The 22643-nt window shown below is 37.3% G+C and overlaps 1 protein-coding gene across 1 annotated transcript in view; it reads right to left on the reverse strand.

The window, feature by feature from the left end:
• Iml1 (GATOR complex protein Iml1) overlaps positions 1–22643 on the reverse strand; it is a gene marked incomplete at its 5' end in the record, with an annotated part of 444528 nt that overhangs the window by 308412 nt on the left and 113473 nt on the right. The window contains one exon of the mRNA XM_090374757.1: positions 13090–13286. Coding sequence (XP_090230883.1) covers positions 13090–13286 — 197 coding nt within the window. The remainder of the gene's footprint in view (positions 1–13089; positions 13287–22643) is intronic.

Consider the following 22643-nt stretch of genomic DNA (forward strand, 5'->3'; position numbering starts at 1 on the left):
CTGTAATTACTTGTGTCACCTTTTGATTGTCCTTTGTGAATTGGAGATATATTTGCACATCACCAGTCCGTGGGAACTTCCCCCCCCCAAATTTAAGGATGCTCTCATAATTATGGCTAAGGGTTTGCTTACTGCCTTTGCTGTCTACTTTAATATAACTGGATAGATCCCATCCACCTCAGTGCTTATGTTTACCTTCAATAATTTCTCTTCCACTTTGCTCTCAGTTATTACAAAATCATTTAATTCCCTGTTAGAGTTTGATAAACATCTGGCCCTCTACTCCTTGAATAACTCTTCAGGTGTGAATGTAGATGCAAAATACTCATTTAGTAAGGCAGCTATCTGAGAATGATCATCTACAATCAAACCATTGATATCAAGTGGACCAATCTGATTCATCCCCTTCCTTTTACAGTTTATATAAGTAAAGAAGTCTTTGCTGTTTTTCTTTGCATCCTTTGCCAAAGATTTTTCATAATCTGCCTTCGCTTGCCTAACCTCGTTTGTGACTTGATTACAGACTAGCTTCTATCTACCAAAGGCTTCTGTGTCACCTGACAATTTATGTGCATCCCATGCATTTTTCTTCTCTGCCACAAGCTCATTAGTTCATCTGACGTCCATTTGGGCCTGAACCTACAGCAGTATTTCTTAGTTGGAACAATAAGCCTAGTAGCTTCCAAGATTACTTCCTTGAATGCTTCCCATTTAGAATTTGCTGTTGGTAACATCATCAGTTGGTCCCACTATATAGAACCTAAAATAACTCTGAGACCACTGTAGTCGCCTTTACGAAAGCAAAAACCCTTCCCTTTACCCCTGATGGTAGTTACATCTTTAAGTAAATCCCACATCAGTATACTGTGATCACTGCTACCTAGTGGTTCCCTTATCTGTAAATTCTTAATGCATGAATAATCACTGCTGATAATCAGATCAGATCAAGAGTGTTACTCCCTCTTGTTGCTCTCTAGCATGCTGCTGTAGAAAACAATCATCCAATAAATCCACAAAAGTTTTGCTAGTGTGCGAGTGACTAATCCACAAGTTCCAGTATATATCTTAGAAGTTAAAATCCCCCATTATAAGACACTCTGATTTACTGGCCCCCTCTATTTCTCTGTATAATTTTTCACTGTATTCATCAGAGTCATTAGGCCTATAACTAACTCCTACCCTCATTTTTGCTTTCCCAGTGCTTATGTTACACCAAACTGACTCAATCTATGTTGCACTATCCATCTATGTCAACTGGATTCACTTCCCCAGATTTTATGTGTTTCTTAACTAACAGCATAACCCTTCCTCCCTACCCATCTATCCTTTTTGTACACATTGTACTCCCCAAATTCCAATTCTGCATCCCTCATATCTGAGTGGCACCAAGTCTCTGATGTACCAACAATATCCACCTTGGATGTCTTAACCAGCACTTCAAATTCATCAAATTTGTTTACTATACTCCTAGCATTGGTGTACATGCAAGTATACATGCATCTGTTCTTACTCTTAGTTACTCTAACACAGCCCATCTATTTACTTGTTTTTAATGACCCCCAACTGTTCCTGAAATCCCCAGCAACTGACTTTCTGAGCTGCTGTTCATTCCAATAGAAGCAGTGCAAGAATCATTTCTACCTCTGCCTGCGGCTACTGGTAACCTATTAGTCTGTGAATCCTCCCAAGCTAGCAGTTTTCTGACACACCTAACGTTGCCACGATAGCATCAGCAAATATTCTTGAACCCTTTCTATTTAAGTGTATCCCATCCCTGTAGAAGCACTAACATCTCTCCTGTTATCAAGCACAGGCCACACTGAGAAATAATTGAAAATGTAGTACTAATTTTTCTCGAATCACTCAGTGAGGCCCGCAAAACATATCTAACTTTGAATATGGCCCCTGTATGGGAAAAGGTTGGACGCCACTGATCTAAGGTATTATTCAAATTTTTAGGTATGTATTCTTTTCACAAAACTGTTTCTAAATTTAGTTCTTTCCCTCTTGTTCTCTTTGATGTTTCTTTATTTAACTGTTAGTTTTTGCTGTTTGCAGGCTTATCCATTCTGCTGACATTTTAATTTATATATGTAACTTAATTTACATTATTTATATATATATACTGTTCATTCTGGTATAATGCATCATCTTACAATAAATGTTTAAAGTAACATGCATATTTATTTGATGCCTTGTTCTCCAATGCACACAAGAAAATTCAAAGTAATGTGTGCAACACCCATGTACTACCATGTTACACTCTTTCTCACTAGCATCATTTCAGTTTATGGTTGTCCATAATGATGTGTTACATATTTTGATTTTTCATATATTTTATGCATAAAAATTTATATACAGTTCCTATATGTACATATTCATACTACCCTTACTGTAAAGAACAAGTTGAAAAGAAATAAATAAAATATTGCGTGTGTACCTTGTATGCATGAAAGATGTTTTATGTGCAAACATCTTTGATAACACCTACTAAATTTTGAACAGCTAGAACCGAAATCGTGAACGATGTAATTTATGCTCATGCCTGCTACTTACTCTAGCAAATCAATGTTAATGATAAATAGGATATACACGCCAGCTGCTTACTCTACCGAATCAACGTTTGGAAGATGTTGTTGTTTGTTATTTGGTTTTTAAGAGCATTAGCAACTAAGGCCATATTGCTCCGGGGATATGCAGTGGTCATTCCCTGACCTTTCCGCAGCCTCCAATATTTGGTGGTCACGGGCTCGAACCCCAGTCTAATCAAGAAGCGTGTGCTACGCACTGCTGCTCCTGCCCACCTGGCTACGGAGGCACCTCGTTTGGAAGAGGTTGCCAAAAGCCTAATTACCCATTTGATTGTAGCCATCTTTTGAATAGTATGATTGCAATAATACAAGTATTTGTATTGTTACAATCATACTATCATATTGGATCATATTACTCTGTCATGCTTTGTCACAAATTACACATATAGTGCTATGAGATCTGCAAGAAATGACAGTATCCACGCATAACACACTATCAAAACTATGACTTGGCACAGGATCTCAGGTACAAATGCAAGATGGTAATGCTGCACATTCCATTCTGCAATGAGGAAATAGAGATACTGTCAGAGATGAAATATGTTGAGGTGGCAATGAAGAGCCCATACTAGATTGTAAATTGAATGAATTGGACTTGGACATTTGCAAACGATTGAAATATGTAAAATGATGTGTCAAGGCAACAACATTGATCCTGATGAAACATGCGAAGAAGACCCCTTTCAAAACTTTTATAATCATCCAAACAGCGAAATGAATGAGGATCTAAAGCTGGCCAAGCTCAACCAAATCAGTGCGATTGCAAAGAAACATGAAAACTTTATGACCAACAAGGACTTCTGCAACTTAATGAGAATGACCAATGACAAGCAAAAGATTCTACACATACATGTAATTTGGAATCTGTTATCTTCCAATTGTGAACCGATTCAAATATTCTTGACTGGCCCAACTGGTTGCAGAAAAACGTTTATATTTGCCTATTGATGGAAATATACAACTGCTTCAGTAACACAGATGAGTACTGTAATGTTTACATTACATGCGCTTCAACTGGTAAGACTAAAGTGCATGTAATGTAATGACCTTGGATATGCTCAGAGCTGGTTTATGCCAGCTCTGAGCACATCCAAGATCACTTCCCACGACCCTTTGCTTTAAATGCTTTACTTTACTTTAAATTTTGCAAGGTATCCATTACTTCAGTTACTAAAAGGTTTCTGCCACAGATGGCAATGGTTAGCCCAAAGCCACGTAAGTGGCATGCCTCAAATCATAAACGTTTTTCCACCACCAGCTGGTTTATGCCAGCTCTGAGCACATCCAAGATCACCTCCCATGATCCTTTGCGTGATCTCCTCTCCCAACTCCTTCTTTCTTTGCTATGAAACAGAAATTTCCTTGTTGCAAAATCATGACAAATTGATTTTACTATCGTCTGAAATTTAGTAGGTGCTGCCAAAGATGTTTACACACACACACAAAAAAAAAAATAATAAATAAATAATGTGTCCATAAAACACTTGGAAATGGAAAGCATTAATTGAAATAGCATTAGCATTATAGAGGCATTTGATGCAAGAAAGCAAGCTTATGCAGCATCAGCCAAAAAAAACCACTTCCACTTCACCCCTCTGTTCGTTCAAAATACCTGTCCAGCTGAGCCTTAAACTTATTTAGGCTATCAACTTCCACGACAAGGGATGGAAGTCTGTTCCACCAACCAACCACCCGCCGGCTAAAGGCAAATTTCCGCACGTCTATCCTACATCTGTCTTTCCTCAATTTGAATTTATGCCCTCTCAGGTGATTATTCTGAGCGAGAGGAAGAATCCCATCAGCATTGAGCATGCTCAAACCATTCAATGCTTTATACACCTCTATCAGATCACCTCGCTTGTGCCTAGTCTCCAGACACTGTAATTTGCAAAACTTAAGCCTTTCTTCGTAAGAGCACCCCTTTGTTCCATTCACTAATCTTGTTGCCCTTCTCTGTACTCGTTCCAGCAGCTCTACATCCTTCTTGAAATGAGGCCTCCAGACCTGTATACAGTACTCTAGGTGTGGCCTGACCATTGCCTTATACAAGGGAATAATCACCTCCTTATCCCTGCTAGAAAAATTCCTATATATCATTGACAACACACCATGAGCTACTCATGCAGCCCGTCTGCACCGCTCAGAGAACTTCATATCTGCCTGCACAACCACCCCCAGGTCCCTTTCATTCTCTACCACTGTCAGTATAGTACCACAGGGTTGATACGTTGCTCTGGGGGTTGCTGTTTCCCATATGTAGTACTTTACATTTGTCAATGTTAAACTTCATTTGCCACCTCTCAACCCATCTGCTCAACCTTTCCAGATCCTGTTGCAGCAGCATAGTGTCAGTAGTGTCCTTGACAACCCTGCCTACCTTTGTATCGTCTGCAAACTTCGACATTAAGCTTGATATACCATCATCAATATCATTTATGAATACAGAAAACAATAATGGACCCAACACTGCGCCCTGAGGGACTCCACTAATAACATTAGTCCACGACGAGCAGTGTCCATTGATTACCACTCTCTGTCTTCTCCCCCTCAGCCACCCCTTTATCCACAGCAGCAATTTGCCTCCAATGTCACACTGCTCCAATTTATGCAGCAGTCTTCCATGTGCAACAGTATCAAAAGCCTTTCTAAGATCCAAGTATATGATATCAAAGTTATTCCCTGCATCCAGTTCCTTTGTGACTGCATCATAGTATCCAATCAAATTGGTCAGGCAAGACTTCCCCTTAACAAAACCATGCTGTGTCCGAGCTATAACTGAAGTCTTGTCTAAATGATGCTGCAGTGCTTCTTTAACTAGTGCCTCCATTAATTTTCCTGGAACAGAAGTTAAACTCACAGGTCTATAATTGCTTGTGTCAGCCTTTGATCCTCCTTTGTGAATTGGGGTCACATTTGCACATCTCCAGTCTGTGGGTACCTCCCCTGAGTCCAAGGAAGCTCTCATAATTATGGCTAAGGGTTTGCTTACTTCCTCTGCTGCCTCCTTTAATATAACTGGATAGATCCCATCCACCCCAGGTGCCTATCTTGTGTTTATCTTCAACAATTTCTCCTCCACTTTACTCTCAGTTATTACAAGATTCTCTAGCTTACTGCTAGAGTTGAATACACCTCTGGCTTTCCCCTTGCTAAATAACTCCTCATGTGTGAATGTCAATGCAAAATATTCATTTAGTTTGTTAGCTACCTGAGCAGGATCATCAACAGTTGACCCATCGATATCAAGTGGACCAATCTGATTCATCCCCTTCCTTCTAGAGTTTACATAAGTAAAGAACTCTTTGCTGTTTTTCTTTGCATCCTTTGCCAAAGATTTCTCGTAATCTGCCTTCGCCTGCCTAATCTCCTTTGTAACTTGGTTACAGATCAACTTGTATCTATCATAGGCTTCTGTGTTATGTGTTAATTTGTATGTATCCCATGCATGTTTCTTCTCTGCCATATGCCTCATCAGTTCATCTGACATCCATTTAGGCCTAAACCTTGAACAATATTTCTTAGTTGGTATGTAAAGCCTAGTATCTTCCAAGATAAGTTCTTTGAATGCTTCCCACTTTGCATTTGCTGTTGGTAACATCATCAGTTGGTCCCACTGTATAGAATTTAAATACTGTCTCAGTCCATCGTAGTCGCCTTTACGAAAGCAATAACCCTTCCCTTTACCCCTAATGGTAGTTACCTCTTTGAGTAAATCCCACTTCAGCACACTGTGATCACTGCCACCTAGTGGTTCATTTATCTGCAGATTCTTAATGCATGAAGAATCACTGCTGATAATCAAATCAAGAGTATTCCTCCCTCTAGTTGCCTCCCGAACATGCTGATGCAGAAAACAATCATCCAATAAATCTTGTGGATTTAGCTGGTCACTCACACACTTGCTAGTGTGTGAGTGACCAGCCCCCAAATTCCAGTCAATATCTGGGAAATTAAAATCTCCCATTATAAGACTCTCTGATTTACTGGCCCACTCTATTTCCCTGTACAGTTTCTTATTATACTCATCAGAGTCATTAGGCCTATAGCACACTCCTACTCTCAATTTTGATCTCCCAATGCTTATGTCACACCAAACTGACTCAACACTGCACTGTCCAGTGATGTCCACTGGCTTCACTTCCTTGGATTTTATGTATTTCTTAACTAATAGCATAACCCCTCCTCCCTTCCTATCCAGTCTATCCTTTCTGTAGACGTTGTACTCCACAAATTCCAGTTCTACATTCCTTATATCTGTGTGACAGCAAGTCTCTGATATCCCAACAATATCTGCCTTTGATGTTTTGAGCAATACCTCAAATTCATCAAATTTATTTACTAAACTCCTAGCATTGGTGTACACGCAAGTATACATGCACCTATTTCTATTCTTAGCTACCCTAACACAACCCATGTGTTTACTTGTACAGCAATGACTCCCAGCAGTCTCTGAAATATCCTGAATCTTGTTTTTCAGGCTTCTGCTCATTCCAATAGAAGCAGTGCAAGAATCTCTTTCACCTCTGCCAGTGGCTACTGTTAATCTATTCGTCTTTGTATCCCCCCAAGCTAGCAGTTTTCTGACCCACCTAACACTGCTTCGATAGCATCAGCAAATATTCTTGCACCCTTTCTATTTAAGTGTATCCCATCCCTGTAGAAGCAATCTCTCCTGTTAACAAGTACAGTCCAGGCTGAAAAAAATTCTACTCCTTGAGCCTTGCACAATCTTTCCAGGGCCGAATTGATCGACAAGGCTCTCATCATATACTCCCTCCTATCGTGTCTGGGCAGAATTGCAGACACTTTCAAATTCAACCCTATTTCACGGCTTTTTTTCAACAGTGACCTGTACTTGTTAAGAAATTCTGCCGGTCTTCTACTCTTGATATCGTTAGTGCCAACGTGAACAACTATATCACCTTTTGTGCCCTTAAAAGATGATATCTGCTCTACAACATCATCAACATTTGCCCCTGGCAGACATACCATGGTCCTGTTCCACCTATCAAATAAAAATGGAAGCTTTAAAGTTTTGCTGAGAGTGGCTTCCAAACCAAATCCAAATTAGCAAGCTTATATAGCATCAACCAAAAAATACAAAAAAAAAAAGAACCTTTCAATTTCTCACCCATCCATTCACTTCAAATGCTTGTCTAGTTCTGCCTTGAACTTAAGTTTTCAATCTCCTCTACAACAGATGGAAGTTTGTTCCAACTATCAATCACCTGCTGGCTAGAGGCAAAAATCTGAGTGTCTGTTCTACAATCGTCTTTTCTCAATTTGAATTCATGTCCCTCAGGACATAAATTTAAATTTTTTACCCTCAGGTGAGTAATCTGAGCCAGAGGAAGAATCCCATCGGCATTGAACTTGCTCAAACCATTCAAGGCCTTATACGCCTCAATTAGATCACCTCGCAGGTGCTTAGTCTCCAGAACTTAAGTCTTTCTTGATAACAGCAACCCTTTGTTCCATTCACCAATCTCATAGCCCTTCTCTGTACTTGTTCCAGCAGCTCTACATGCTTCCTAAAATGACACCTCCAGACCTGTATGTAGTACTCAAGGTGTGGCCTGACCATTGCCTTATACAATCACCTCCTTATCCCTGCTAGCAAAATTTCTGTACATCACTGACAAGACACCATGAGCTACTCTTGCAGCCCGTCTGCAGTGCTCAAAAAACTTCATATCTGACTGCACAATTACCCCCAGATCCTTTTCATTCTCTACTACCTTGAGTGTAGTAACACACAATTGGTACAAGTACTTCTCATTTGATTTTATGTTTATTCTGCTAAAAAATGAGCCAAATACAAGAATTTTCTGCCACCACCCTTTCTGATTGAAAACTTAAAAGTCATTTTAAACAAAACAATATTGCTTGTATGTTTACTTTCAATAAATTTTTATTTGATAACCTTTGAGTTTTAATAATATATTATTTACAAATGACAGCATAATAAGTATTGATAAAAATAAGTTTGAAAATGGGGAATAGTACCGACAATTTACAGCTTTTAGGGAACTTATCCCTGTATTTTATATGAAAATGTACATGCTATAATGTGCATTTCTATGTGCCATTTTTTTGGACTGTTCGTCACACATTACAGCAAGATAATGCTGTGTGTATGTGTGTGCATATTTACAGTTTAATAAATTAATTATATGTTCCATTATAAATACAAAAAAAAAAAGGCCAAAGCAAAAAAAAAGACATACAAATCAAGAATGTACTGTTATTTAGTTAGCAGAAAGTTCTATACCAAAAAAAGAAAGACATACTACTTATAAAAAAATAATAATAAATACAATATGCAAAAAAGTGAAGACAGTTTTGTTAATGGAAGAGTAGATTGTTTTACCACACTAACATAACTGAAACAAAAATTATGGCAAAGGCAAAAATGAAGAGAAAAGAGAGAACTGAAAAAAACAAACAATAAAATTAACTGATTTTCATATTAAAAAGGTAATCCATACAATTTATTATTAATGTTATAGATATTTTTTTTTATTATAAGCAACACATTACATGATGTTTCCTAAAGAAAACTTATCAAAAGAAAAAGCATTAGTAAACCAAAAATTATTTGTAAATGGAACTTATTGTGTTAAATTGGTTACAGAAATTACTCAGTGTACATTTTCTAAATCTATAAACAGAATCTCAGTATGATGGCAAGGTTCTGCAGGGAAGTTGCCAAATTAGTTAAGTAGGATTGTGTTAGAGTAAAGGCATATATAAATGCATATTGTAATTTCTGTAACCAAATGTTTAGCAATAAAGTCCACTTTAAAACAATTCACATAGTTTACTAATGTTTCTTCATTTGACAATTTTTTTTTTTTTTTACTCTATAAACCTATAAAATTAAGTTTATATACAGGACAAAGAAAATTATATAAAGTATCTGGCAAAATGAGAGCCAGACCTCAAGAGGCTGTTTATTAGGTGTTACATGTGTAACACCTAATTGACTCGTGTCCCATTATCAAGCATTACAGAACTATGAACATTTAATATTACATTCTTGACTATTAAAGAAAAGTGGGTAAATGGTGATTTCAATGAAAAATTAGCAGACAATGTCCGTTTGGAAATATGTACAAGGGACACTCAATAAATTATCTATCTAAGGCACTTTCCATAGGTTTATGGAAATAAACCTATGATTCATAATTTATCACAGATTCCAATGATTCATAATTTATCACATGTTCCTACATATTTCAACTTCAGTCATACTAATTTTGATCCCATTATATTCTTAGGTTGTGCTGCTGTAACAGAAAAAAGGAAGTCCCCTGTATCAAATTATGGATTTTCTGAAATTGGAGAAACTGAAATAAGCATCAAGTTTCTCACCGAAAAAGGCCAAATGCCATTCATGAAAGGATGGTGGCTGTGTATGGCAGCAGTTCACCTTCAGAGTACCAGATAAAATTCTGGTCAAAACAATTCAAGTGAGGCAGAGTCTATCGAAGATGATCCATGTCAAGGAGGGCTTGTGACAGTGACCACTCCAGAAATGTGCCAAGCTGTGGAAACCCTTGTGCTGAATGACAGATGTTTAAAGGTTTCCCAAATCTCTATGGAATATGACATATCTGATGAACCAGTTATAAACATCCTACATGAACATTTGGGGATGACTAAGGTCAGTGCAAGGTGGGTGCCCAGATTTCTGACCCCTGTGTAGAAGCAATTCAAAGTACGGTGTTGTGAGGAGAATTTAAAGCTTTATGGAAGGGATCCTGAAACTTCCATCTCCAGAATTGTTATGGGTCATGAAACATGGGTTCACCACTGGGATCCTGAGACCAAGTAAGAATCAATGCAATGGAAGCGCAAGGGTTCTTCACCACCCAAAAAATTTCGGACATAACCTTCAGCTGGCAAGATTATGGCCACCATTTTTTGGGATGCTGAGAGAATTTTGTACATTCACTACTTGGAACACAAACATACAGTCACAGGGGAGTCATATGCATTCCTACTGTACATCCTAAGGGATGTTATAAAGGAAAAACACTGTGGAAAACTGTCCAGAGGTGTGCTGCTTCTCCAGGACAATGCACCAGTGAACAGGTCACATGCTGTTGCTGCTGCTTTCAGAGACTGTGACTTTACAGATCATACCCATCCACCTTACAGACAAGATCTGGCCCCCAGTGGCTATTTCCTGTTTTGACACCTAAAGAAAAGCGTACACTGATGCTGCTTTGCTGATGATAATGAACTGAATCTGCTGTTTCTGTGTTGTTTGATGGACAGGGCAAAGAATTTTATTTGTCTAGTATTTCAACAAAATGGAAAAGTGTATTGAAGTTCAAGGGAGTCGCATTGAAAAATAAAAAAACGATTTTTGCCTCTATCTAATTTCCTTCATAGATAGGTAGATAACTTATTGAATGCCCCTCATAAGGCTGTTCACAGAGATAGTGGTGGTAGTGGTGGTGGCATTTTATTTAAGATTTACTCTGTGCTGCATAACAAAAATTATCTGTCCCCTACTCTAAACTATACAACCAAATCAGAAATGTTTATGTATTACTGTGATTTCATTTACCCACTTAGCAACAACTAAATGAACAACTTTAAATCTTGGGAATGGGAATGCTAGAGGTGAAGTAAACTCTGGCAGTGAGCTAGATGATTTTGTAATAACTGAGAGGAAAGTGGAGGAGAAATTGTTGAGGATAAACAAAAAAAAGGCATCCGGGTGGATGGGATCTATCCAGTTATATTAAAGGAGGCAGCAAAGGAAGTAAGCAAACCCTTAGCCCTAATTATGAGAGCTTCTTTGGACTCAGGGGAGGTACCCATAGACTGGAGATGTGCAAATGTGACCCCACACAGGAGGATCAAAGGCTGACACAAGTAATTATAGATCTGTGAGTTTAACTTCTGTTCCCGGAAAATTAATGGAGGCACTGGTTAAAGAAGCACTGCAGAATCATCTAGACAAGACTTCAGTTATAGCTCGGACAGAGCATGGTTTTGTTAAGGGAAAGTCTTGCCTGACTAATTTGATTGGATACTATTATGCAGTCACAAAAGAACTGGATACAGGCAATACCTTTGATATTATATATTTGGATCTTAGAAAGGCTTTTGATACTGTTGCACATGGAAGACTGTTGCACAAATTGGAGCAGTGTGGCATTAGAGGCAAATTGCTGCTATGGATAAAGCAATGGTTGTGAGGGAGAAGTCAGAGTGTGGTAATCAATGGACACTGCTCATCGTGGAATAATGTTATTAGTGGAGTCCCTCAGGGTTCAGTGTTGGGTCCATTGTTGTTTTCTGTATTTATAAATGATATTGATGATGGTATATTAAGCTTAATGTCCAAGTTTGCAGATGATAAGAAGGTTGGCAGGGTTGTTAAGGACACTAATGACAGTACACTGCTGCAACAGGATCTAGAAAAGTTCAACAGATGGGCTGAGAGGTGGCAAATGAAGTTTAACATTGACAAATGTAAAGTACTACATATGGGAAACAGTAACCCCCCAGAGCAATGTATCAACTCTGTGGTACTACACTGACAAGGTATGTTTGTGTCGGACGGCTACACTGACAGTGGTAGAGAATGAAAAGGACCCGGAGGTAATTGTGCAGGCAGATATGAAGTTTTCTGAGCAGTGCAGATGGGCTGCAAGAGTAGCTCATGGTGTCTTGTCAATTATATACAGGAATTTTTCTAGCAGGGATAAGGAAGTGATTATTCCCTTGTATAAGGCAATGGTCAGGCCACACCTTGAGTACTGTATCCAGGTCTGGAGGCCTCATTTTAAGAAGGATGTAGAGCTGTTGGAACGAATACAGAGAAGGGCAGCAAGATTAGTGAATGGAACAAAGGGTTGCTCTTACGAAGAAAGGCTTAAATTTTGCAAATTACAGTGTCTGGAGACTAGGCACCTGCGAGGTGATCTGATTGAAGTGTATAAAGCCTTGAATGGTTTGAGCATGCTCGATGCCGATGGGATTCTGAGAGGGCATAAATTCAAATTGAGGAAAGACAGATGTAGGATAGACGTGTAGAAATTTGCCTTTAGCCAGTGGGTAGTTGGTTGGTGGAAGAGACTTCCATCCCTTGTTGTGGAAGTTGACAGCCTAAATAAATTTAAGGCTCAGCTGGACAGGTATTTCGAACGAACGGAGGGGTGAAATGGGAGGTTTTTTTTTTTTGGCTGATGCTGCATAAGCTTGCTTTCTTGCATCATATGTCTCTACTAATGCTAATGCTAAATGCTCTAACTCTGTAATGCTTTAGAGAGGGTACATGTTCATATAATATTTTTGACTCAAAATCACCTAATAAAGAACCTCTCAAAGTTTGGCTATCCTGTACATAAAAATACATTTTACAAGACACACAAATGAAATCTGTACAAATCAGAAAAAAGAAAATTTTAGAAAGATAAAATATTTTGTGCTGAAGGTGAATCTGCAAACTCTGAGGCAAAAATATAAGTACAATTACCATTCAGTGACATATTTAAAACTTCTAAAAAATTGCCTTGTGATGATGTTGAATTAACTGCATGAGGAACTTTTATTCCTGGGTGTTGTTGCTGTTGATGATAATCAAGAACTATACTCTGGTATTTATTAAATAACTTCTTCAGTAAAATTAGTATAGAGTTCCAGTCATCAAAACGTTCATTCTGGACTGCCACTCTAAAATTAATCAATCGATTTAAAATTAATCAAAGGCATGTTTTGCATAAATGTAAATTAGGGAGAAAAAATAAATAATAATTTCAGATCTAAAGAGTTACAATTTAAGGACTGGCCTGAAATAAAGAGGTCTCATAATAAATAAATGTTTTAAATTTTCGTGAATACTTTTGAACCTCTAAATTTAATTAATTACTGTGTAATTAATTAAATGTAGAGGTAAATGCTATAAGGTAAGTTTCATTCATGTTTATAAATTTTTGTACTCACCCAGTTAGCACATAACTTTTCTCCTTTAATTGCTAAAAAGCATCCTTCAATTTTGATTATTACCTTATAATGCTTGGAATTAGCTACACAAGCCTCTTTATCTTGGACCACTCTAAAATCTAATCATTCATGAAATACAAATAGCACATTGAGAATATGCTAAAATTCTAATCAAATTGTGAACTGCAAATAATTACATACATCACCCAGGTATATCTAAATTATCATTAGTTAGACCTGGATAAACTTCTAAAAATATAATATTCTATGCATGCAACTCCCCAAAAGAAAGCTCCTAATGATGTGTGCCAATTAAGATCCTCAGATCTGGACATGAGGAGTGGGATAATATGTAAGATATAATGCTGGAATGCAAACTACATGATGCGACTAACAGAAGTTTAAAAGATCACCTGAGAAATTATGCTAGTGACATATCTAAGGCTGAAATGGTAGATATGGCAGGTTTTTCTGGCATGTTATCATAAATTCTGCAAATGATCCAGAAGTGCCATTGCTGGCACAAATATCTTTATATATGAAATACAAGACTCTACATCAATGTAAATGTGGAGAGGGAGGTTAAAATCTGCCCTATCTTTAAATCTTTATTGTTACAGAGTGATTTACAATGCAGGGAAGGAGGGAAGATTTTTGAAAATCAGGCTGCATAACTGATTCACATTAATGAAATATTTTTTTCAGGCTTTCAATTTATTACTTTCATAGTTTGGTTGGTGGAATACAGAATTTTAATCTACGTAGTACTCGAGTATCTGACACATAGTAGCATAATTTCTCAACTTCAGAATGTTTTTCAAGTATATATTTGACAACATTATAAGTAATCTCAATGTTATGTTTTAAAACAGGTTTGGTACCTGTATTTTTAGTAAGCTATATTAAGAATAAATAGCATTTGTCCTTAATACAGCTCACTAAAAATCCAGGGTACCAACTAGCATTTTCTACATAATCATTGGTTAATGTGGCAGTATCAAGGCTGCCATGTTTGTGAGTTGGTGCTTTATCAGCTACTGATTAAAGTTATATAAAAGTGATTTCCCATTTGTAGTTAAAACATTTGATGTTAAAATTTATTGTATATAGCAGAAAAATAAAAATTAATGCTATAGGCTCATCATCATCGTCATGAACTTGGTCCGGCTTAGGTCTTTTAAGACCTATTCAGTTGTAGCTCTTGGAGGTGGTTTTGATCTCGCCATCATCTTGGTCGACCAACATCTTTCTTGCCTGTAGGTTTGTAGTTAAAGGCTAATTTTGGGATCCGGTCTGGGTTCATTCTTTCTATGTGACCGATCCATTTTTCCTGATACCGTTTTATGTCATTTACTATGTTATCTACTTTTAATTTCTTGCGGATATCTAAATTTCTTTGGTGGTCTAGTCTTGTAAAGCCTGATAATGGTCTTAAAAATCTCATTTGTGCTGCTTCTAGTTTGTGCGCATATTTCTTATTTATGAGCCAAGTCTCACAGCTGTAGAAGAGGGCTGGTTTTGAAGTTATGTTGTGCAGTCGTAATTTTGTTTCAGTTGTCATTTGTTTTCCGAAGTGGCGTTTAATCGTTCCATTCATTTTATTATACTTTTGTAGTTTAGTGTGGATGTCTTTCCCTTCATTTGATATTAAATTTCCCAAATAGGTGAAGTCAGATATTTGTTCTATTATTTTATCATCAATAACAATTTTGACTCTGTATGTTTTTTCCACATAATCCCATTGATTTTGTTTTTGAGGTGGAGATTTTCATCTCGTACTTTTTACCTATTTTATTAATTTCATTTGCTGTTATCTGTAGTTCATCTTCGGATTTTGCAATTATAACTTGATCATCAGCATATAATATAGTTTGGATTTTATTCCTGTTGTGCAACTGTATTCTTGTTAATTGTTTGTTTCCATTCTTTAAGAATTTTATTGATGTAGATATTAAATAAATTTGGTGATAGACCACATCCCTGTTTCACTCCTTTATTGGTGTTAATTGGGTCTGATAATTGGCCATTAGAATATTTTAAACAGACTTTTGAGTTTTTATATAGGCTTTGGAACGCTTTCCGGAGTTGGGTTGGGATATTTTCTTCACGTAGAATCTGCCAAAGTTTTTCCCGGTTTACATTGTCATATGCTTTTTCATAATCAATAAAGAGCAGAAATGTTGGTAGATTGAATTCTCTTCTTTTCTCCAAAATTAGTTGTAGTGAGAAAATGGCATCTATTGTGCTTCTCCCTTTTCTGAACCCACATTGTTCTTCTTCTAAGAATTGTTCACTGTATTTATTAAGTTTATTCTTTAGTATAGTATATTAGAGTATAGCTTTGCAGCAGTTGACAGCAGTGTTATCCCTCTGTAGTTGTTAGGGTTATTTCTGGAGCCTTTTTTGTGTTTTTTTTTTTTTTTCCTTTGGTAGTTGTTGGCACATCGGCTTCTGTGGCCATAATGCACCTTCCAAGGTTTTTGCAGTACTTTGATCCAAGCCCGAGGCGGGATTCAAACCCGCGACCTTTGGGTTGCCAGGCAGGTGCTTTACCCACATGGCTAGCCCGGTCGGCCCTTTTTTGTGTAAATTGATTACTATTCCTGTTTCCCAATCTTTTGGTATCTGTTGCTTATGCCATATGATGTTAAATAATTTTAGTAGTGCGTTTTTTAATAAGGTGCCCCCATATTTAAATAGTTCTACATTCAAATTGTCTATGCCTGGGCTTTTTCGGTTTTTGTAATATTAACTCTAGTTCTTCCATTGTTATATTTTCTTCATCTTTGGTTATCACAGATTCATCTTCCAATTCCCTAGTGCCTGGGTTATACCATAGTTTGGAATAGTGTTGCTTCCATTCTGCTTGGGAGATGGAGTTGGTTTTTATTTGATCATTTGTGTCTAGTTGTAATTTCTTAAAAATTTTAAAACCTCTTCTCTGTGGGCCCGTGATATCACGTTCTAAAGATTTAACAAATTTATCCCAGTCATCTCGTCGGATTCTTCTGGTTAGTTTTCTGACTTCTGCTCTAAGCTTTTTATATTTTATGTGTAGGTCTTTAGTTTGTAGGAACAGTTTATAGGTCTTTTTTTTCTCATTGATTGTTTGTTTCAATTCTTCATTCCAAGTTCTTAGCCAGTTTTAATTTTTTATAGGTTTATATCCAAGGCTTTCTTCAGCAGCTCCCAGAATTGATTTTTTCATGTTTGACCAGATTTGCTCAACATTATCACTTTCATCTGATTTGAGTTTATCTTTCAATCGACTTTCATCTGATTTGAGTTTATCTTTCAATCGACTTTCATCTGATTTGAGTTTATCTTTCAATCGACTTTCATACAGGAATTTAGTGCTTTCGTCTTCCAACAAATGTATTTTTAATTTCTTAATAGTTTTTGTTGGTATTATCTTCTTTTTATTAAGATAATTTCTTTTTATTTTGAAAGTGCTTTCTAATAGGTAGTGATCACTGTCAATTTCAATGCCTCTGAATACTCTACTGTCTAATTTTGTCGTTTAAATTTTCATTAATGATAATATAATCTATTATAGACTTTGTTTCTTGCTTCCCATGTGAATTTATGGATATTCTTGTGTCTGAAAAATTATTTGTAATTTTAAGTTTATTAAAAATGCAGAAGTCTATCAGGCATCTTCCATAAAGCTAAGTTGGGCAAAACAAATGATAACCCTAGGAAAGAAAACTTGGTCACTAGCGGGAATACTCGCCAGGGTGTCTCCTTACCTTCTCAGACAAATATTCCTTTCTTTAATTTAGCCACACCTCACCTATGGAATCATCCCATGGGGTACCACCAGCCAAGAAAACCTTATGATTAAAGAGGCCTGTGTGCTCTGGATTCATTATTATTACTAAACTACAGTTGCTCAGAGCGAAACGGATACAAAAATATAGATTGTGACAGGTTTAATAATAGGAAATATACATATATTAGATTAGATACATACAAATAAAAAGCTTTCAGTTGTTTAGTTAACCTTCTTCAGTTGAAATGAAATGACAGTTAGAATGGAGGCGTGTACTGCCAATCTTGTACGTGAAGTGCGTGGTGGCTAATTGTTTGATGTTGAAGCCTGTGTGTATGTGGACGTGGCCAGCGTTTGTCAATGGACAGGATCGTTGCTTCAGTGATAGGGTGGACTTGACAACCACTGTTCCTGTTCACTGATTGGAGCATTTGATGTTTAACGACTCCAACCAGGCGCAGTGCAGATAATGGTGGGACTTATCCACAATCACGACATGGCGGTGTGGGTCAATGTCGTGGTGGGTTGCCCAAACGTGTTCGGCAATAGCTGAGTGCTCCACATCCGCTAAGCGGATTGCTCTTTTGTGTTCGGAAAGGCATTTTTCGAGCCATCTCCCAGTTCCCCGAGTTTCCCCAGTTTCTCTTTCTCCAGAACCAAACTAACATCAGACGATATATCCACCGCCCTCAGACTGTGCTTAACAGGCGGTGCAATCATGTTTAATGACTCCATTTACCAACAAGTACACGGCACAGCCATGGGTTCCCCGGTTAGTTCGGTCACGGCAAACATCGCGATGGAGGAATTAGTGGGTCGTGCATTTACAAACGTACCATATCCCATTGCCTTTTGGTGTCGCTATGTGGACGATGTGTTCGTAGTTATCCCCAGAAATTCAGGTGACCGAATCTTAGACCACCTCAACTCTCTGTCCCCTTTCATAAAATTCACGATCGAGCTAGAGTCGAACAACACCATACCATACTTAGACACCCTTGTCTGGCACAAGGGCACGTGCTTGAAGACAACAGTCCATCATAAACCTATGTGTGCTGGCCAATTTACCAACTTCTGGTCAGCACATGCACGTAGCCATCTTCTTGCCACTGCACGAACCTTACTAACTCACGCCTGGACACATTCTAGCTCTGTAAATGAGAGGCGCACCAAAATCGCTAAAGTCAAGACGGATCTTACGAGGTGTGGCTATCCCATCAATACCCTTGACAGGTGTGACCTACAGGCACGCGACCGCGTAGCGACCAACAGAAACATCCAAGGTGATGACTCAGCCACGAGCGCCTTTATCCCATACTACCCAAACCTATCACAAGAGGTCTGTAGAATCTTAAAATCACATGGGATAAAGTGCGTACAACTCTCAGGCAGAAAATTACAATCCCTCATCTCTAAGGTAAAAACACCTGTCCCCACCTTACTACAGAGCGGATTGGTCTACCGCATCTCTTGCCGTGACTGCACTAGCTGCTACATCGGGGAAACTGGGAGATGGCTCGAAAAATGCCTTTCCGAACACAAAAGAGCAATCCGCTTAGCGGATGTGGAGCACTCAGCTATTGCCGAACACGTTTGGGCAACCCACCACGATATTGACCCACACCGCCATGTCGTGATTGTGGATAAGTCCCACCATTATCTGCGCTGCGCCTGGTTGGAGTCGTTAAACATCAAATGCTCCAATCAGTGAACAGGAACAGTGGTTGTCAAGTCCACCCTATCACCGAAGCAACGATCCTGTCCATTGACAAACGCTGGCCACGTCCACATACATCACAGCCACAGGCTTCAACATCAAACAATTAGCCACCACGCACTTCACGTACAAGATTGGCAGTACACGCCTCCATTCTAACTGTCATTTCATTTCAACTAAAGAAGGTTAACTAAACAACCGAAAGCTTTTATTTGTATGTATCTAATCTAATATATGTATATTTCCTATTATTAAACCTGTCACAATCTATATTTTTGTATCCGTTTTCGCTCTGAGCAACTGCAATTTAGTAATAACAAGAAAACCTTGCGAGAATCAACTCCATTCTCAATCGATGCGTTTGTTCAATTTTGGGCCTTCCCTGGAATGCATAGGTTAGTTCAAGGTACAAGGAAGTGAGACTCCTAAACATCTACCAGCTATTGCAGAAAGCCGAGGCGATCCTTGTTTACAATGCTATGAAGACAGCAAACTTTTCCCCTCTCTTCAGATCCTTTTTCATAACCACAGACGAAGAAGAAATATCATACAATCTAAGAAATGAAGCCAACCTCAAGATTCCGCTTTTCAGAAAAGCCGTAGGTCAGAAAAGTACTTGGAACAAACTTCCTGCAAAAATCAAAAATGTCACTTCACTAAATCAATTCAAGAAACTACTAACTGAACACATCACCAGGGATGTCTGATTCAAATTACCTTTCACAAATTATGTTCCAAGTTGCTACTTTAAGTTCTTTAATCGCAGTCCTATATCCATTGCCTAGGTCGTTACCCTTGAGATCCATCCAGTTTTTTCCCTTGAGCTTATTTAGAGTATTTAGAATGTTCCCCGGATAGGCTACCAGCCTTTCACGGGATAAGTCTAGTGGTGGGGCTGCCGCCTTACAGCCTCTAGACAGGCTTCAGGCTATCAACACCAAAAACCAAGTGATGTGTGGGTAAAACAAAATTTTGTAATGGAGAACTGGAAGACTTTTATGTGAAGATACAATATATTACAAATTCACTTCAATTCAGCATGACAAAGCATTTATACGTACAATTGCTTTCTCATGCTGAATTTTCAAATAGCAATCTCAATTATATTACTTAATTTGCCAATACTGCCAAATGATAGCCTCCTGTTTTGTTACCAATTATCACTGATTGAAGCAGGAAGGTACTGATGTTTTTCTTGGTACCTTACTAAAGACATTGGTACACTTACTCAGGCATTCAAACAAAAATACTTTAACTTTCTCTGGAGTTTTCTCTTCTCACTCTGACACTGCTACTAATTTGTCAAATTAGTAGTAGTCATTACATTGTTAAATGGTAGACAAGTTTCATGATACTAATCAGGTTCAAACTGGACAGGTAGATACAAAGGAAAAGATCTAGGGAGCTTGTACGTTATCAACATATTTACTCAAACTTCTATAAAAATGATTTTTTATTCGAGGGCCTCCTCTTTCTTTGTTAACCCAGCTAATAATCTGATGATACCAATCAAGCATGTTATAGCATTATATTGGTCATACAAGGCCAATACACATTTGCAAATCTATCAATATCATTACACCACAATAATACTGAGCAGTGAAACTGTTAAACACTTAAAAATAAAATAACATATTCATATTAGCAATAATTATTATTTTTTAAAAATTTATAATGACTTATTCAACACGGTGATTTTCTCATATCAACTTTTAGAAGCTTATAATGTGGCCACATTATATATACATATAAAAGTTAATAATTAAAGTTAAACATTTTAATTAATTTAATTATTAACTTTATTTTTTAATTAATTTAATTATTAACTTTAATTATTAATAATTAAAGTTAATAATAAAATAAAAGAAAGAAATCAAAAGAATAGATAAGGTGGCTATCTATTCTTTTTATTCTTTGTATTTCTTTTTATTTTTCCTAATTTTTTATTATTATTAATTTTTATAGGTTACACAATGTGTTGCTGAATATTGCTTTATGCAGCAACTTCCATTTGTGATTTTCTATTTTCTTTTAGTTTCTAATTTTTTTTTTTTTTTTTTTACTTCTAATGCATGTAGTGTGTGCTAATTGCTTTGTTTTGCACTGCTCATACTGCCCTCTATATTCTGTCTATAAATTGTTTTAATTTTCTGTCATCAACTTCATTCCTTCTTTTTGGCGGTAATGTGGTCTACTGGTGAGCGTTTAAGCTTTTTCTGTTCTTCTGTTGCTGCATTAGGGCCTCTGTGATGTGATTTTATTGCTTCGGCAGGCTGACATTTTAGTTGTCTGTCTCAGTCTATTGCGGTAATTTGTATCATGTTCGAAATGCAGTAATATTCACAACTTATGTTGTTGTCGTTATTTGGTTTTTAGGAGCATTAGCAACTAAGGCCATATTGCTCCGGGGATAAGCGGTGGTCATTCCCTGACCTTCTGCATCCTCCGTATTTGGTGGTCACGGGCTCAAACCCCGGTCTAATCATGAAGCGTGTGCTATGCACTGCTGCTCCTGACCACCTAGCTATGGAGGCGCCACACACACACACAACTGTTTTGTCCAGTGGCCCTCAGATGAGAATGCATATAACAGTTGTTCCTGTTTGTTCCTTGTTATCTTACTTTCATCTTATTTCTATTTTCTTTAGTGGCAGATTTATTATGTCTCTTTGGTGATATTTCACACTTTTTGGCCTCTGCATTATCAAGTGGGCAACAGTCTAAATTTATCATTTATTGGCTTACTATATAGGTTTATTTGCCTTATATCTATATTTTAAAATTTTATACATGTATTCCTATTATGTATCTTCATTCTCCTCTTGTATTTTTTATTTATTTGTTCCTTTGTTCTTTTACTGTTTACACACACACACACACACACACACACACACACACACACACACACACACACACACACACACACACACACACACACACACACATTCAAGGCCTTATACACACACACACACACACACACATTCAAGGCCTTATACACACACACACATTCAAGGCCTTATACACACACACACACACACAGTCAGACCTCTTTATAATGAAATCAATCATTCCCTTAAAAAAATTCATTAGAGTAATTTCATTATAAAGAAATATGACCTTTTCAACAATGAAAAACACTGTAAATTCAGAAATATAGTAAAAGATGGGAAATAAATCAGAAATAAGTAGGAATGAATAAATTTTCTAACATTTTAAAACAATTAATTTATCAATACATACATATTAAGAAATGACTACTTACATGATGCGCACAATGTATTAGTACACTTTGAAGAATTATATCGTAAAATATTTGGTTATTTTTTGTTGAACACTGGATTCTACTGTACACCATTCATAAAAATGTTTGCATTTGTTTAAACACTCAAATATATTTTTTGTCACATTTTATTCTCACTAAAGGCCGTGATGCAAAGTTTCAAATGCTGCCAACATTTTTTGTTTGGAAGGTTTAATAGTACCCTCATTTTCATCCAACTCATTGTCGATATTGTCACTATTTCTTTAAAAACGCTCCAAAACGTTAGTCACTCAGATATTCAGCTACTATGGCATCATTATCAAGTCCTAAAAAATT

The sequence above is a fragment of the Mastigoproctus giganteus genome, chromosome 5, assembly GCF_048544385.1.
Source record: "Mastigoproctus giganteus isolate SK-2022 chromosome 5, ASM4854438v1, whole genome shotgun sequence".
Classification (NCBI taxonomy): Eukaryota; Metazoa; Arthropoda; class Arachnida; order Uropygi; family Thelyphonidae; genus Mastigoproctus; species Mastigoproctus giganteus.